General features: G+C 37.4%; 1 protein-coding gene across 1 annotated transcript in view; it reads left to right on the forward strand.

Annotated features, from left to right (window-relative positions):
* The window catches only part of DIPK1A (divergent protein kinase domain 1A), a 126069-nt gene that overhangs the window by 72191 nt on the left and 33954 nt on the right, over nucleotides 1-19924 (forward strand). The window contains exon 2 of the mRNA XM_082385752.1: nucleotides 16711-16845. Coding sequence (XP_082241878.1) covers nucleotides 16711-16845 — 135 coding nt within the window. The remainder of the gene's footprint in view (nucleotides 1-16710; nucleotides 16846-19924) is intronic.

A 19924-nucleotide genomic window follows, 5' to 3' on the forward strand; every position in this document is an offset into this window, starting at 1 on the left:
CCCTCCCCCCTTCTATTTTTCTATACAGACATTTTATCTGTATGTTTGAAATGTTTTATAACTTCAAATTAGTTGGAAAAATGAATCTAGGTTACAGTAATTCTTCTGTTATAGGTTTCTCTCTCCCTTTATTCTCAAAGACAGAGAAAACAGAAGTCATCTGATGGAAACTACGCAACCTCCCCACTCAGATACACGTGCACACGTGTACCCTCCTTTCCCTCTTGCCTCTGGGCACAGTGGAGTCGCTGTCTCTTCATCTCTGCTCTGGGTCCCCTTCCTTCTGACCTCTCAGAAACCTTGTGCTGTTAATCTGCCAACACCGTACTCTCTTCAGACTCTTTCTGCTGACTTCCTGTCAATATTTTAATATGTGCTAGTTACTCTTAGCTTAAAAAAAAAAACAAAAAAAAAGCCCGTGCCTCAAGCAGGTGCAGTACTATTTACAATGCAGGCAAAAACATTTTCATTTAGAAACCTGTCTCAGTGCGTTTTCTTTATAAGTGAGCTCCTTTTCTTCTGTTGTAAAAATTGCTGTGATCAAAATAGCTGTCGTCTGTCTCTGAAGCATTTTCTGTAGGTTTCATTTTGTTTTGTTTTTTGCTTTCTTTGGAATTTAGGAGAGAAATGGGAAGGCAATTTAGATTAACACTTGTCTGAGAAATTCCAAAATTAGAGATGGCCATCTGGTTTGCATGATTTGTAATATTTTTGAAATAAGATTATCATTCCAAACAGATTTTTAGTCTATTCTAAAATAATACTTAATTTTTAAGCTGCTACAACTATCAACTATTTTACTAGTGAACTGAAAAGAGGAACGTTAGGTGTTGGTGATGTTCATTCAATCCAAGAAGGAATGCTTCTGTGACCTCTCTCTTCTCTGAGAGACTGATTTGAGCAGTGTAAGGCCGTATTTCTCATTCCTTGGACTGACATAACCTGAAGGCCCATCTTAGATTTCTCTGTGCTTCTAATAATTCTTTAGGGTAATGTACTTAGGTCAGGCCTGAAGTACTCAACCACAGTAGCTCTATTCAGTGCCCCACTGGTCTATGTATACCTGGGCTTTTGTCAAATCTAGTGCTAAAGATTCAGAGAGCATCAACTATTCAATTTTTTTTTTTTTAATTAAAAAGAAAAAGATTCAGCATATTAAAAAAATTCAAGGCCACTGTCTTGAAACTGTAACTGTAAATGAAACTAAAAATGTAATTTGCCTATAGAATTGGATGCTGGTGAAAGTGAAAAAAGCGCATTTGAAAAACCAGAGAATGTTAATTGTTGCAAGCTGTTTGGAAAGTATGTAACAATATATGTATCATTAACCTTTTAAAACTATATACCCTTTGACCTAGAAATTTTCTTGCTGAAATCTCTGCTGAAGAAATAATCAAATACTCAAGCAAATACTTATGTATTTAATACAGTAGGCAATAGAGTAGAGCGAATACAGACTCTGAAGCCATGTTGCCTCAATTCAAATCCTGGTTCTCCTATTTACTACTAGTATAGCCTTGCTTTTACCTGCATATGCTTCTCAGTTTCTGCATCTGTAAAATGAAGACTAGTCCCCACTCATAGAGTTCTTATAAGGAGATTTAAGAGTAAGGAGGGGTCCAGTATCACTTAGCTACAACAACAATGCTGTATAACAAATTGTCCCCAAAACTCGGTGACACACAATGACCATTAATTTCTCACTCATACATCAACAGGTCAGCTGGAGTTCAACTTTTCTAGGCTGGGATTGGCTCCCGGCTATGGGTTTGGTTCAGGTGGGCTACAGTGTCACTTACTGTCCTGGGATGAGTGGACTACCAGGGACCTGTTCTTCTCCTGGCAGTGCCTGAAGTGTAAGAAGGCAAGTCCAGCTGTACACTTTTCTTTGCATCACATCTACTAACAAACATTGGCCAAAGCAAGTCACATGGCCAAGCCCAACCTCAAAGAGGCAGGGAAAGCGGGGAAGGGGGAAGGAATGAATATTTACAATCCAAGCGTTGACAAACTATTTCTATAAAGAGCCAGATAGTAAATATTTGGGGCTTTGCTGGCCATACGGTCTCTGTTGCAACCACTCAACTCTGCCATTATAGCATTAAAGCAGCCTTAGACAGTAAATCAGTGAACGGGGTGGCTGTGTTCCAATAAAATTACAAAACCATGTAGCAGACTGGATTTGGCTCGTGGACAACAGTTTTCTTACCCCTGACCAATTTACCACCCCAGAGCAGACTTTTTATGAAGATAACAGTTCCTGGTACAGGGTAACACTAATAAATATTGGCTCTCATTAATAATAATGTTACTATTAATAGACCACAATATTGTAAATAATAAAAATGTCCAACAATAGAAATAGGATTAAATAAATTATGGTATACCCATACTGCAAAATGTTATGCATTCATTTAAATATCATATATTTTAAATATCAAGACTATGTAATGGCCTAAGAATGTGTTTAATAGTACGTTAAGTGAAAAACAGTGATAAATGGCATTTATCATAAGACCCCAATTTTATTTTTCTTAATGTATGTTATATATGTACATTATATAACAGCTACGAAAGAAATACACCAAAACTCGATCATTTACCTTCTTTTTTACATAATTATTTTTTGTTTGGTTTTGTTTTTTTATTGATATAATTAACATATAACATTGTATTAGCTTTAGGTATACAACAGAGTGATTTGATATGTGTCTATATACTGCAAAATGATCACCACAATTAGTTTAGCTAACATCCATCTCCTCACATAGTTACAATTTTTTTTCTTGTGATGAGAACATTTAAAATATGCTCTCTTAGCAACTTTCAAATAGACAATACAGTATTGTTAACTACAGTCACCATGCTGTACATTACACCCCAGGACTTATTTATCTTATAACTGGAATTACATAATTCTTTATTGTCCATTTTTTCTATACTGGGCATGTACTGTTTTCTGGTATGAAAGTACTTCGATGAGAAAAAAAATAATAGAATCTGGGTCCACTGAGGACTCTTCTAACTCTGATGTAGTTACCATTTAATATGTCACTTCTGTTTTAATTGCTTTACAAATGAGGAGTTTACCTTCAGAGATGTCTGATTAGAATGGACTAGATAGACACTGTTCAACCTGTTATATATATATATATTTTTTTTAATACAATTTTATAGCTACTTTATTTATTTATTTTATTTTATTTTTGGCTGTGTTGGGTCTTCGGTTCATGCGAGGGCTTTCTCTAGTTGAGGCAAGCGGGGGCCACTCTTCATCGCGGTGCGGGGACCGCTCTTCATCGCGGTGCGCGGGCCTTTCACTATCGCGGCCCCTCCCGTTGCGGGGCACAGGCTCCAGACGCGCAGGCTCAGTAGTTGTGGCTCACGGGCCCAGCCGCTCCGTGGCATGTGGGATCCTCCCAGACCAGGGCTCGAACCCGTGTCCCCTGCATTAGCAGGCGGACTCTCAACCACTGCGCCACCAGGGAAGCCCTATATTTTTAAATTTATTTATTTTATTTATGGCTGCGTTGGGTCTTCGTTGCTGCACGCGGGCTTTCTCCAGTTGTGGTGAGCGGGGGCTACTCTTCGTTAGAGCACGGGCTCTAGGCGCGCGGGCTTCAGTAGTTGTGGTGAGCGGGATCTAGAGCGCAGACTCAGTAGCTGTGGCGCACGGACTTAGTTCCTCCGCGGCATGTGGGATCTTCCCGGACCAGGGCTCGAACCGGTGTCCCCTGCATTGGCAGGCGGATTCTTAACCGCAGCACCACCAGGGAAGCCCCAACCTGTTATATTTTTAAATTAAAGTTGTTCCGCTCTAGGGCTTCTGAAAATCTGTGCAGGGTACCAACCAATGGGAATAGAACCTACACACGCCTCTCGGGTCAGAGGAACCGTAGCTCCTTTCTGACCGCATTCCCTGAGCAGCCACGGTCCTTTCAGTGATACAAAGGCAGAATGCTGTCGCACAGAGGTGAACCACCTCCCCCAGCCCTGCTCTGGCCACCCCAGTATTTGAACACACACATCTGCTTTTCTCGTGTATCAGAGAGAGGTGAGGTTTCAGTATTTAATTGCTACTGTGTCTGGAAGTCACATAAATGAATCCTGGGAAAGGAAGCTTCAGAACCCAGCTTCCTTCTTCATCCATCTCACAGAATATTAACATTAATTTCCTTTTAAAAACGCTTTACAATAATCAAGTTTCATCTAAATTATAATCAGCCTCTGGATATTCCAAGATTCCAAACTCTGTTGAAAATTGTTAAATCAATCAGGTTGTACAACCGTAGAGGTAACTATTCCAAATAAATTTTGCCCTAAAGTGTACTTCAGAATCTGAAGTTTAAGGGGACCATGCTGTTTAATCTCCGAGTTTCGGTAAAACATAGCTAAACTTTATTTTTAGTAAGTGAATTGTTAGTGAATTTAAGTGCCCACTAGGATTCCCGTGTGAGATTTGGATGTGGATATTGTATGTGTAGTAAGTTCTAGACCCAGTATGGTGCCTCAGGCGTACTAAAAAGGGAAAATGGACACGTGATTTGCCCATTCTGGTTGCCCGAATCTTAACTGAAATACTAAGGTAATGTGAATTCTATTCGGAAACTTATGTATAACCATATCTCAAGTAGTTCTTTAACTTGGGACTTTGTGTACATAAGCTAAAGATTTGTTGATAGTTACTGAGCTCATGATATGGAATGAAAACTGTATTCAGTAACTTAAACACAAATACATACCACTACAAATACTATTAATGGATTTTAATTGCAATTTCCAGTTCTGCCCCACTAAGGAGGAAGGGAGAACCCTTAATCTGAACGGCCAAGAAAATTGTCTCTGTTCTGGGTAGGACCGCCACATTGTTTTTCTCCTCTCCCTTAGACCCTGCTTTGTTGATCCTATCTGGGAGTGGTAGCCACTCTCCAAAGATGACCCCTCAGTAGCCATGCCTCCTGGTATGCATGCCCTTATGGAGTACCCCCTCCATTCCATCTGATCTGGCCCTGTGTAACCAAGAGAGTGGGGCAGAAATGATGCAGCTTCTGCCTTGGTCTCTGGGAACACTTGCCCTGGAGCAAGTCAGCCATCATGTAAGAAGCCTGATTACCCTGAGCACCATGCTCAGAAGAAGGCCAGCTAGCCACATGGAGCTAGCTGGACGTGTGAGGGAAACAGCCACCCCCGTGTCCAGCCCAGTCAGTCCTTTGTCACATGTCTTCAGCCCTAACCACGAATGCATGAAAAACTTGAGAGAAGTGACCAGCTGAGTCCAATCAACTCGGAACCATGAGAGACATAAATTATTTTTGTAAGCCACTGAGTTTGGGGATAGTTTATTATACACAATAGAAAATTGGAACACTTAGCTTTCTTAACCCCTGTCTTTCTGCACTGGGATGTTGAAGAACTCCATGGCTGAGTTCATTTGCTCTTGCAAATGCTAATATTCCTTTTATGTAGAGTGCTGATGGGGGCTGCACCTCCCTCCCATGTGCTCTATGAAATGCCAGCTGTCTACTTGTTCATTAAAAGCCCTCTGTGTGCCTGCTTTTTTAATCCTGGGAATGGCTTTGCCCTGTTTTCCTGGCCTTACAACTCTTTTAAACATGAGCCTGGCTTGTGGTCTCTAAAGCAGCAGCAGCAAAACAAAGGATTATAGTCTTCAACTTTTAGCGACAAAAAGTCGTTTCCTCATTGACAGATAACTAAAGTCACACCCACCCCCAGGCAGTTCTGTGACACTCCCCATGTAATGCCTTTAGACTTCCTCCTGGCACAGCTGACTTAGGCCAAAACTGTTCACATCAGCCTCATACCACATCAGTGTATGGTTGAACTATTCGTTTTCGTTGTCTCTCCCAAACCTTCTGAATCCATGATTTCTAGGAACATTGGATGAAATAGATGAGACCCACAGAGTGCATGGAGCCAAGCATAGAATGCATCTCCATACTATGTGGTTTTTTTTCCCAACGGAGCTTGAAGAGAAATGTATACATTTAAAAATTTATGTATTGATTGTGATAAGACAAAGTAAATTTCTCACTTAAAAAAAATAATCAAACAGTGGAATACTCTGCAGCAAAGAAAATGAACAAATTATGGCTGTATGCATCAGAGAAAGGTGCAAGTCACAATAGAATATATGGTATATGCTTCTATTTCTGTAAAGTTCAAGAGCAATGAACATCAAATTCTGTGTTTTAGGGATACACGATCAATGGTTAAATTACATAGGAAAGCACATATATGATTATCATTGAAGTCAGGAGCATGTTAATTAACCCTTACTGAAGAGGTCACATGGGGGTCAGTGAAAGCACTAGAGAAACTGTTTCTTAACCCAGGTGGGAGTTATATGGGTATTTACTTTATAATTTAAGTTATACTTATGTATTTTAAACAATTCTATATGAATGATATATTTTCTAGTATTTTAAAAAAAAGTTTTTGAAAAGCAGTCAGGAGACTTCTAGATCCTAGAGGTATGTTTTTAAATAGATATGCTAAGCACCTATATACAAATATGTAGTTTTTTCAGATTAAAAAAGTAATATGTATTCATTATAGAAGATCTGTGTAATAGAGAGAAAAATAAAAATCATCCATAATCCCACCACTTTTGACATTTTGAGATAACCACCCTTGACATTTGGTTTATTTCCTTGCAGTTTCTACAGTCTGTTGGTAACTTTCTCTCTCTTTTTTTTTTTTTAAAGCAAAATTGGGAACATGCCATACATGTTGTTTTGAAAGCTGATTTTTTTCTCTTACCATATCATGAGCGTTTTCCCACACTCTGACACTTCTTTGGAATAGTAATTTGCTATTGAAACTAGCCACAGGCTTAAGGATCACCCCATGCAATTAGTTCCCCCACAAAAAGTGTTCTGCATTTTTGATGCTGTCAGTGCCTAAGCTATAAAAAATATGAACCAGCATTCAGAGAAAATGTGAAAATTATCTGCTCCCTGTTAGAATTTTATTTCTGGAGTTCTAATAAAATCAAAACAGAGAATATGCCATGCAAATAAAACCTTTAGAATTTAGATCAGAGAACAATGACAAATCTTCCTATAAAAGTGAAAATTCAGGGCTTCCCTCGTGGCGCAGTGGTTGAGAATCTGCCTGCCAGTGCAGGGGACACGGGTTCGAGCCCTGGTCTGGGAAGATCCCACACGCCGCAGAGCAACTGGGCCCGTGAGCCACAACTACTGAGCCTGCGCGCCTGGAGCCTGTGCTCCACAACAAGAGAGGCCGCAATAGTGAGAGGCCCGCACACCGCGATGAAGAGTGGCCCCCACTTGCCGCAACTAGAGAAAGCCCTCGCACAGAAACGAAGACCCAACACAGCTAAAAATAAATAAATTAATTAATTTTAAAAAACTTAAAAAAAAGTGAAAATTCAGCTCTTAGAAAGATGAAGAATGCTAAAACTCTGATCAATAGACTAATAATGCCCTTTGACAAGGAATTCTTCTCTAAAGTTTTGTCATAAAAAAAGCATTTTCATGCTCAGGACAAGTTGGGGACCATAGATATTTTTAGAACCTTTATTTTCACTATTTTTAACATAAGAGCTCAAGATTTTCCTTGTGTGGAATGACATGAAAGTAATTTTTTGTGTGTTTCTTTGGTTGAGTATCATAGTTGTTTTTTGATGTTTATGAAAATTAGCACTAGGATAGCTTAGATACATTTAGACAATTTTCTTAATGGTTTTCCCATAGCCTTCCAACTAAGCAGTAAAACACCCTTTAATAAAGGTACAGGAGGGACTTCCCTGGTGGCACAGTGGTTAAGAATCTGCCTGCCGGGACTTCCCTGGTGATGCAGTGGTTGGGAATTTGCCTGCCAATGCAGGGGACACGGGTTGGATCCCTGGTCCAGGAAGATACCACGTGCCGCGGAGCAACTAAGCCACTGGGTCCCAACTACTGAGTCTGTGCGCTACAACTACTGAAGCCCGTGCGCCATTTATTTAAAAAAAAAAAAAAAAAAAAAAAAGAATCCGCCTGCCAGTTCACGGGACATGGGTTCGATCCCTGGTCCGGGAAGATCCCACATGCTGTGGAGCACCTAAGCCCATGCACCACAAATACTGAGTCCGTGAGCCACAACTACTGAAGCCCGCGTGCCGAGGGCCCATTCTCGGCAACAAGAGAAGCCACTGCAATGAGAAGCCTGCGCACCTCAACTAGAGAAAGCCCAGGTGCAGCAACAAAGACCCAACGCAGCCAAAAAATAAACAAAATTGAGTTATTTGTAGTGAGGTGGATGGACCTAGGGTCTGTCATACAGAGTGAAGTAAGTCAGAAAGAGAAAAACAAATACCATATGCTAGCACATATATATGGAATTAAAAAAAAAAAAAAAGGTACAGGATCCATTCCAAACAAAGTTTATCTGTATGTGTTGTGGTATAAAGTATTTACCTTATTAAATGCTTTCTTTATATTTCTGTTTTTTTACAGCTAGCATATTTTTCAAAAGTATTATTACTATAAATATCTAGAGTTTATTTAAAGAAAAGGGGTAAAAGTTATATTTGGGGATATGTGTGAATAATTTTAACTTTAGTTTTTTTCAGCCAGATTACTCCTAACTATTTAGCAGTAAAAGCTAGCTACAATGTTGTCAATATAACAATAAGGAAAAAAAAGATTTTTGAAGTTTATTTCAGAGTAACTGGTAATTGAAAAACTTGAACAAAAATATGTTGTACACATGAAACTTACATAAATGTTATAAACCAGTGTTATCACAAAAGAAAAAGGGCAAACCTGTCTCTCAGCTTTTTCTATGAAATGATGAAATCATTGTATTTGAGTTTTTGCAAGCAATAGCCTCATCAATTTGTTAGGTTTTCTGAGTGTTCAAGTCCACTAAACATATTAAGTAAGACATGATACCTATTTTTCTTTCTTACTTTTCAAAATTAAGAACATCTGTGCAGGAAGTATTTAGAGGTAGAGCAGATGGGACTTTGTGCTTTATATGTTTGTAAAAGATGTTGAATGTGAAAAATTGACAAGTAACATAAAAGTAGTCTTACATGGCTAAATTTTGAGGTGTTGCTTCTTTATGCCTATTTTTAAAACTTAATGTAAAATCATTTGAATAAGATCATGGATTTTCAGATTTGTTTTGAAATAAAGTTATCACAGTGAGATCAAACAATATAAAAAAAGAAAAAGTATCACTATTCTTTACGGTAGAATTGGTAGGAAAGTTTATTTCATCATTTATATATTTTCCATCTCCAGTGATTTTTCTTTATTTATAATAAGATATTGCCAATCATTTAGTCATAAAGAATTACTTCTGTTATTTCCAGACAGATGTTATATTTTTCTAATTAGTAGTAGTTTATGCCTTAAAGACTAAAATAAAATGATAGTGTCATACAAATTTGATTCTTTCAACTGCTTAATTTTTGTTTTCATTTTACTGTGTAACCATAATACAAGTTTTCTCAGCCTTAGCACTATTGACATTTGGGGAGATAATTCTTTGTTGTGAAGGGCACTTCTGTGCATTGAGGGATGTTTAACAGCATCTCTGGCCTCTACCCACAAGACTCCAGTAGCACTCCCCAGTTCCAGACATTGCCAGGTATCCCCTGGGGGCAAAATTGACTCCAGTTGAGAATCATTGCTGTAGTGTTTTTACTAAAATTCTTATCATGACTTTCAAGAGCATAATTTAGAATAAAGCGATGTACCACTAGTAGCTAGGCACAAAATCAGCAGAACAGAAAATCTGCTGGGCCATATTTTGGATAGTTCAGCAAAAAAAAAAAAAAGGTCAGAAACAGTAACTACATTTCTTAAAATCTAGATTGTCTAGGTAATTGGTATGGAACAGACCACTGGGAACATTTTAGTGAGTGCCACACAGGGAAATAAAATTAGTTAATAGCTACAGATGTCATTTATGGCTGTTTTTTTTAATCTTTATTTTAAAATGTGAAGCAGCAGAATCTGCAGAAATTAAAGAACACATGAATATATATGCAAATCAATCAATGTGATACACCATATTAACAAATTGAAGGATAAAAACCATATTTTAAATACCTAGAAGTAGAATTTCTATGTAAAAAAAGTATAAAGTTTTTGATGAGTTTTATCAGGTATTCTTCAGGAATATTTAACAGTATTTTACTATAAATAACTGTATCAGAATGCTTGTTTCTCCTCAAAATATGCACTTTTCCTCCAGTGTACACACTGTATATATTTTTTCTTTTTGCAAATCTGGTATGTTAAAAATATATTTGACATTCAATATTGCTCTTAAAAAAAACAACAACAACCATATGATAATCTCAGTAGATGCAGAAAAGGCTTTCAACAAAATTCAACACCCATTTATGATAAAAACTCTCCAGAAAGTAGGCATAGAGGGAACCTACCTCAACATAATAAAGGCCATATATGACAAACCCACAGCCAACATCATTCTCAATGGTGAAAAACTGAAACCATTTCCTCTAAGATCAGGAACAAGACAAGGTTGCCCACTCTCACCACTATTAGTCAGCATAGTTTTGGAAGTTTTAGCCACAGCAATCAGAGAAAAAAAGAAATAAAAGGAATCCAAATCAGAAAGGAAGAAGTAAAACTGTCACTGTTTGCAGATGACATGATACTATACATAGAGAATCCTAAGGATGCTACCAGAAAACTAGAGCTAATCAATGAATTTGGTAGAGTAGCAGGATACAAAATTAATGCACAGAAATCTCTTGCATTCCTGTACACTAATGATGAAAGATCTGAAAGAGAAATTAAGGAAACACTCCCATTTACCATTGCAACAAAAAGAATAAAGTATCTAGGAATAAACCTACCTAAGGAGACAAAAGACCTGTATGCAGAAAACTATAAGACACTGATGAAAGAAATTAAAGATGATACAAACAGATGGAGAGCTATACCATGTTCTTGGATTGGAAGAATCAACATTGTGAAAATGACTACCCAAAGCAATCTACAAATTCAATGCAATCCCTATCAAACTACCAATGCATTTTTCACAAAACTGGAACAAAAAATTTCACAATTTGTATGGAAACACAAAAGATCCCAAATAGTGAAAGCAATCTTGAGAAAGAAAAATGGAGCTTGAGGAATCAGGCTCCTTGACTTCAGACTCTACTACAAACCTACAGTAATCAAGACAGTATGATGCTGGCACAAAAACAGAAATACAGATCAATGGAACAGGATAGAAAGCCAGAGATAAACCCATGCACATATGGTCACCTTATCTTTGATAAAGGAGGCAAGAATATACAGTGGAGAAAAGACAGCCTCTTCAATAAGTGGTGCTGGGAAAACTGGACAGATACATGTAAAAGAATGAAATTAGAACACTCCCCAACACCATACACAAAAATAAACTCAAAATAGATTAAAGACCTAAATGTAAGGCCAGACACTATAAAACTCTTCGAGGAAAACACAGGCAGAACACTCTATGACATAAATCACAGCAAGATCCTTTTTGACCCACCCCACTGGAGAAATGGAAATAAAAACAAAAATAAACAAATGGGACCTAATGAAACTTAAAAGCTTTTGCACAGCAAAGGAAACCATAAACAAGACGAAAAGACAACCCTCAGAATGGGAGAAAATATTTGCAAATGAAGCAACTGACAAAGGATTAATCTCCAAAATATACAAGCAGCTCATGCAACTCAATATCAAAAAAACAAACAGCCCAATCCAAAAATGGGCAGAAGACCTAAATAGACATTTCTCCAAAGAAGATATACAGATTGCCAACAAACACATGAAAGGATGCTCAACATCACTAATCATTAGAGAAATGCAAATCAAAACTACAATGAGGTATCACCTCATAATGGCCATCATCAAAAAATCTACAAACAATAAATGCTGGAGAGGGTGTGGAGAAAAGAGAACCCTCTTGCACTGTTGGTGGGAATGTAAATTGATACAGCCACTATGGAGAACAGTATGGAGGTTCCTTAAAAAACTAAAAGTAGAACTACCATACGACCCAGCAATCCCACTACTGGGCATATACCCTGAGAAAACCATAATTCAAAAAGAGTCATGTACCACAATGTTCATTGCAGCACTATTTACAGTAGCCAGGACATGGAAGCAACCTAAGTGTCCATCAACAGATGAATGGATAAAGAAGATGTGGCACAAATATACAATGGAATATTATTCAGCCATAAAAAGAAACGAAATTGAGTTATTTGTAGTGAGGTGGATGGGCCTAGAGTCTGTCACACAGAGTGAAGTAAGTCAGAAAGAGAAAAACAAATACCGTATGCTAACATACATATGGAATCTAAAAAAAAAAAAAATGGTTCTGATGAATCTAGGGGCAGGCAGGAATAAAGACACAGACATAGAGAATGGACTTGAGGACACGGGGAGGGGGAAGGGTAAGCTGGGACGAAGTGAGAGAGTAGCATGGACATATACACTCTACCAAATGTAAAATAGCTAGCTAGTGGGAAGCAGCTGCATAGCACAGGAAGATCAGCTCCGTGCTTTGTGACCACCTAGAGGGGTGGGATAGGGAGGGTGGAAGGGAGATGCAAAAGGGAGGGGATATGGGGATATATGTATACATATAGCTGACTCACTTTGTTATACAGCAGAAACTAACACAACATTGTAAAGCAATTATACTCCAATAAAGATGTTAAAAAAAAAAAACAGACATGAAAGTCCTTATACTATTTTGTGTTACTCTCAAATCACTGTAAGTTCCATGGCATGCTGCAATAAAAACGTGTTTCACTCCTTTTGTCATTATATGTACAACAGGTGATGCCCAGTGCCCTGCTGGGAACATCATAAATCCAACTTCCTCTCCAAAATTTTTGACATTCTGTATCATGATGAACACTCAGCGGGCAAGCCAGTTTACAGGGTGTTTTTCCATTTAAACATATGCCAGGGAAGAAATTTAACGTAGCTATTTGAGAGAAAGGCAAAATGATTCCAAGTTTTATTAAACTGGCTCTGCAGGAGGGAGAAATATACAAGTCTTAGCTGCCGGCATCTATTAAGCTCAATATGCATTTGAAAGCTAATAGAAATCATTGATGGAGAGTCCAGAGGGTAGTTGACATTACTAAGCTTCTTGAGGTAGGTGTCAAGAAGAAGTTAAGACAGGACCAAATTCTGAACACTAAGAGAGAACCCTACTCACCAGGTCTGTGTTGTTTCCTTTGCTCTGCGACTTCTACCTGCTGTGGAGCAAGGCAGGAAGGAAAAAAGAAAATATTCTTTTACATTGTATTGCAGTGTAAGGTCTTCGTTGACTTTTTACTAAATGAATTGAGATTAATCTTCTTTTAAAACCCTATCTCAGTGTTAATATAAGATTGGACTTGTCACGCAGGTGGGTGATTGTAACTTTATTGCCATTAAAAGATTTCAAATTGCATTCATGCTTCTTTGTGCACATAATGAAAAATGAGCAAAATAATGAAGATTGATATTTCCTTAAGTCTGCTCTGTTTCATTCTGATGTCTGCTCTTCTACAATGCTGTGTTTCTAATTGTACACGGTTTAGTGATATCTAGGAGTATATAGTTGTTGCCCATAAATAAAAATCACAAAGTTGGTTTAAAAAAAAAAAAAGATTGGCTTTTCTTTTAGCTTTCCTAAAATAAAATGGTTTCAATAATTTTATTCAGTAACTTCTTGATTCCTACATTTGTATTACATTATTTCAGATTTTACATGTACATCAGTTTCATGTGGAATTTATTATTTTTTTAAATAAATTTATTTATTTATTTTTTGGCTGCGTTGGGTCTTCGTTGCCGTGCATGGGCTTTCTCTAGTTGCGGCGAGCGGGGGCTACTCTTTGTTGCAGTGTGTGGGCTTCTCGTTGTGGTGGCTTCTCTTTGTTGTGGAGCACGGCTCTAGGCACATGGGTTGCAGTAGTTGCGGTGCATGGGCTCAGTAGTTGTGGCTCGCGGGCTCTAGAACGCAGGCTCAGTATTTGTGGCACACGGGCTTAGTTGCTCCGCGGCACGTGGGATCTTCCCGGACCAAGGCTCAAACCCATGTCCCCTGCATTGGCAGGCGGATTCTTAACCACTGCGCCACCAGGGAAGTCCCTCATGTGAAATTTATTTTGATATAAGATATGTTTTAGGTATTTAAATATGCTATTTCCAATGATTATCAGTTGTCTCATCATCTTTTATTAAATAATCTTTCTCTAGGGGCCAAAAAAAGAAAAAGATTGGACTTCTAAAAGTAAAATCATGCCATGCTACAGTTGTTCAGAGAACCTTCTTAACTGTGTTGAGGGTACTCGTATGGTAGATTTATAATTTGTTTGTCCCTTTAACTGGAGATGTTCTAAAAGTGCCTAAAGCAGCACCTGGCACTTAGTAGACAATAAATAGTTGCTGAATGAATGTGTGGGAAGGGGGTGTCTTGGTGTGGAAGTATTCCTTATCGCACAACATAAAAAAATGTTTAAAAAGTAGAGAAAAACATGTACAAAAGAAGGCATGTAACTATCACCCAGCTTGAACAGTTACCAACACACGGCCAATTTTGTTTTAATCATACCCCACCTACTTTTCCCTTCCCATATTATTTTGAGGCAAATCCCAGATATTATTTCACTCATAAATATTTCGATGTCTATCTCTAAAAGATAAGGTCTCTTTTCTTTAAACATTACATTATTACACCAGAAAAATTAAAATAATTCCTTAACGACATCAGGTATCCTGTCAGTCTTCAAGTTTTCAATTGTCTCATAAATGCCATTTTCTTTTACAGTTTTACATTTGAATCAGGACTCAGAAAAGATCCACAGATTGTGATTATTTAATATACAGTATTTCTTATGTATTTTTTGATCTTTGGTTTTCCCATCTTCTCTCTATTTTCTCCCTTGTATTTTATTTGTTGAAGAACTGGGTTGTTTGTATTGAAGCACTTCCCACAGCCTAGAGTTTGCTGATTGTATCCTAATAGTGTCACTTACTTAAGTGTCACTTATATTCCTCTGTCTCCTGTATTTCCTGTAAACTGGTAAGGCTTAATCAGATTCAGATTCAGTTTTCTTTTTGGCAAGCCCAAAAAGAAGGTGGTGGCCAAACCATAATGACAGCATTATTGGCTTTTTGTTCAGTGCCTTGCAAATTGATTTTGCTATTTGTTGAGTATTTTCTATGTGCCTAGCAATGTGCTTATGTTCTATAGGCATTATGTCATTTAATCATATTTAAGCTTCATAATACTAGTACATATCAATTTCTCTCTGATGACTAGGCCTCTTATTAGGGCCAAGTAATCTTAAATGTCTTTCAAACAAACCCCTTGGTGTAAACCCCATTGTCATTTATGTGATTTAATTTGGAATTCTATATGAACTTTCTTTTTACTGAATTCATTTAGAGCTATACAAAAATAACTTGCATTAAAGGCATTTTTTAAAATATTTTAATAATAAAGCTCAAAGACGTATCATATAATTGTGAATTCGTTGTACTCAAGCCTTTTGGTACTGGGATTCACCATCTGTTAACCTCACAAAGACCGATATCTAAACCGCAAATAAAGCCAACAGAATTCAGTATTTCCTGAGTCTCTTTCTCCTCTGCACTCATTGTCTTCTGCAGATGCATTTACGTCTCTTTCATCTCTTTCTGCTTTCTTTGCATGCTCACAGCGCTCACAGTATCCTACTGTTGCCCAGTGTGAGAAACTGACTTGTGATTGTAAAAGCAAAACTAGCCTTTCGTTGTTTGTTTATGTATCTTTATTTTGCTCAATTCTCCGCATAGTCCTAAATTCAGTTGTTTATAAAACCAGACCACTGGTGTTCCAGACTCAAAAAATAAATATCAAATTATCTTGACTAGCTGACATTTTGAAGATTAAACTGTTTGATATGTGGTTGATGGAGAAAAAGCACTAACTGACCCGAGTCGCAATTAGATACCAGAGCACTGAGAGCAAAACAGTGCAAAGAGGATCCTGTTGTGCAGCTTTACAAACTGACATGCAGGGAGTATTTTATTCTTTATATATCTTAACCTTTCTTCTCCTTTAATAGTTGTAACTTTCTCCTTAAGTTTCCAGAATATCTATTAGGTGAAGCATTTGATTAGTTGAATAGAAGGAACATAAAACATTGGTGAATACAGCAGGGAAGTAGGAATGAGTATGAATAATTTCTTACTCTGGTTGTACCTCACTGTGAGACATTAGACAAGTAGCCAAATTCTCTGTTCTTATTTCTTAAAACACAATTATTTTACCATGCTTATTCATGAAGAACTTTAAGATTCTTATTTGAAACACTCTTCTGTAAGCTTGTAGTAAGTGGGAATTGTGTCTTTCTTTACCTGATCTTACTGGGTGCCCAGGGTAGCATAGTGCACGTGCTTGTGCTTAATGAGTAGGTTTGGATGCTGGTGGTATTTGAAAGGTTATACATTTTAAAGGGTATTTTGTTCCCTTTTCCTTGGCAAGACCAAGGAGCTTCCTTTTCTAAGGCCAGTGCTGTTTGGACTAAGTGAAAGTACACTTTGTTCTAGGAGAATTGCCATATGAAAGCCTAGAATATATATTGAGTTCTTCCAAGAAAGGAGGAAAAGTCATGTTCTAGGACAGTGAATGCTGACTTGGTGCTGAATGAATGATTGTTATGTGCTCTTTTACTTACAGGCTCGCTTCTCATATGTGCGAATGAAATATCTTTTCTTTTCCTGGTTGGTGGTTTTTGTTGGAAGCTGGATTATATATGTGCAATACTCTACCTATACAGAACTATGCAGAGGAAAGGACTGTAAGAAAATAATAGTAAGTATTTTTTATTTTCTAGTATATGGAAAAACCTGTTTTTAATTGAAGTACAGTTGATTTACAATGTCGTGCCAATCTCTGCTATACAGCACAGTGACTCAGTTATACACATAGAGACTTTTTTTTTTTATATTCTTTTCCATTATGGCTTATCCTGGGAGATTGGATATAGTTCCCTGTGCTATACAGTAGGACCTTGTTGTTTATCCATTCTAAATTTAATAACACATTAAAAAAACCTATATTAATAACACATTATATTTACTACTATATACATGCTAAAAATTTTTTTCAAAAATAAAAGTTAACTTGATTTTGAGTTGTGCTGAACTTCTTAGCATTTTGATATGACCAAGTTAGTAGGACTGTTCCCCACTTTGAAAAATCCAGTATTCAGAAATCTGAATATGTGATACAGACTAGTGTGAAAGCATCCTTATTACAAAGAGGGATTTTTGTTTTTCAAATATACTTGAAGTTTAGTTTACTGTAATCAGATGGGTTTTTTTTTTAATAAATTTATTTATTTATTTATTTATTTTTGGCTGTGTTGGGTCTTCGTTGCTGCGCGCGGGCTTTCTCTAGTTGTGGCTAGCGGGGGCTACTCTTCCTTGCGGTGCGTGGGCTTCTCATTGCGGTGGCTTCTCTTTGTTGCACAGCACGGGCTCAAGGTGCACGGGCTTCAGTAGTTGTGGCACACAGGCTCAGTAGTTGTGGCTCACGGGCTGTAGGGCACAGGCTCAGTAGTTGTGGCACACGGGCTTAGTTGCTCTGGGGCATGTAAGATCCTCCCGGACCAGGGATTGAACCCGTGTCCCCTGCATTGGCAGGCGGATTCTCAACCACTGCGCCACCAGGGAAGCCCAGTCAGATGGGTTTTTAAATATTTATAGTATGAAAGTGTTATTTGCAGGCAACCTTTCTAGAACACATCTTTTGAATAAATGGAGTCATTCTCGAATACTGAAAATTTACCTAAAAAGCATATAAGTGTATTTATTATTTAATTTCTATCCTAATTATTGGATATATCTCAGGAAAATCGCTCTATCAGTCTAAGATTTCTAGAAAATCCAGGATAAGTAAATTTAACTCCTTGTTTTCTGCTAATATCTTCTATATAAATAATATTAAAACATTTCATCTGAGAATTATATTTTTGATATAATAGTGGTTGGGATCCCAATTATTATAACTTGTTAACAATTCTGTAATTTTTGAGTGGTTACTCTTTAACTAGGCCAGTGGTGATAGGGGTGTGCATTTAGCAAGGAAGAAGATATCCAGACCTTACGAACTTAGAGTCTAGCAGGGAAGAAAATGAATAATTACAGTAAGGTAAAATAAATATTACAGTAGCAAATGTCTCCCCATAAGACAGGGAGAGCTGAACCTTTGAAAAGTTCTAAGAAAATAAAAATCAATTTAATTCCGGCTACTCAGTCAGGATAAAAAATTTTAAAAAACAACAGCAAAAACAAAAAACCATTATTCCCCAGGAGTATTACAGCCTCTTAACTAGGCAGGGGAGAAATTACTAATATAAGAAGCAAGGGAATTAATTAACAAAGAAGAGTCCCAAATCAAGGAGGGTTGAAAGATGTCAATCTTATGTTCATTCCCATGGGCCATTCCAGATCCTTGAGGAGTTTTACTAGGAGGAACCTCTGGAGCCAGACAATACACTGGGTACTTTACATGGTCATTAGTACTTAAAATAATACTGTGAAAGCCCCCCAAGCCCACTTTACAAATAAAGAAATATGGCTAGCAGAGAGAAGAATTTGCCTGTGATGGTGGAGCCAGAATTTGATCCTAATTCTGTCTATAGAAAGCTCATGCTCTTTCTGCTACCCAATGTCAGAAAAGACTGATAAAGGAAGTTATAGATTAATGAAGCTAACAAGATCCCCCACAAAACTCACCAGCTCACCTTCAATGAAGAAGAAAGAAGTTATATAATCAACTATAACATATAAATAACCAAAACTATTTGAAATGTTTATTTCCTTTTTTTTTAGGTCACCTTTCTCACACATTAAAGTGTACACATTAAAGTGTATTCCATGATCAGATATATTTGAAAACAGAGGGTTAAACAAATATAAATAACTGACTTTACTGGGGACTTCTCAGGATCTTTAATATACTAGTGTGCATTCTGCATCTCCAGAGAAAGCAAATATACTTGATTAGGAAAAAAATCCATCTCCACTGCAGCCCTCCCAGGAAGACCTATTAACATCATTTGGTTATGTTAGAAGTACTGTTCTAGAGATTAAGCCCAAATGAAATAGACATGGTTTTATCTGTTTTAATACAATAGCCTTTAAAATGTTAGGCATATGCTGGTACATATTCTGTTATGGGTGAATTATAGTTGAAGTACCATATTATTTTCCTTTAAGTTTACTTTAATTGATAAGGAATGGAAGCAGAATATAATTCTAGCATAATTTAATGGTTATCATTCTAAAACTTGAAAATAATGAAAATGTTTTCTGAGCCTAAAGTATATCCTTTTTCCTAAGACTGGCTTTAAAAAAAATTGTAGTTTCTCTGCATTTGGGAATTATGTTCTTAAAACTTACCACAACTAGTAGTACTAAGACCAGTAGTACTAAGATAGTACTGATATGACATAGGAATTGTGTGATTAGAACTAAAAAGCAGGCAGAGAAAATATTTTTAAAGTATATGTTAAAGCTTCAAAGAGCTAACAAGATATAGTGAGGAATTACTTGATCAAGATCTGGGAGAGGATAAGATTTAAGAGAGGTGAGCCTAGATTTTGTGTCTGTGTTTGCCTGGAGATGTATGACCTGAAATACAGTCTTATGGGGCTAGGAAGATAAAAATATAGTCCATTTTCTACCAAGAGTGGGACCTTGGTACACCATGCTTTGGGCTGAGATTCCAAAGGACTGAACACCAAGAGTGAAGGTGAGCTAAAAGAACCTCAGAGAGGCGAGCTGACTTTGTAGCTTCTTTTTCGCTTGAGGAATTTGCTGATGCTGGGCATGAGCAGGGATCTGAGAACCAGGACTGTATACTGGGAGAGTGCTGCTGCTGGGGA

This window comes from Balaenoptera borealis (assembly GCF_965194805.1).
Source record: "Balaenoptera borealis genome assembly, chromosome: 1".
In the NCBI taxonomy this organism is placed as follows: Eukaryota; Metazoa; Chordata; class Mammalia; order Artiodactyla; family Balaenopteridae; genus Balaenoptera; species Balaenoptera borealis.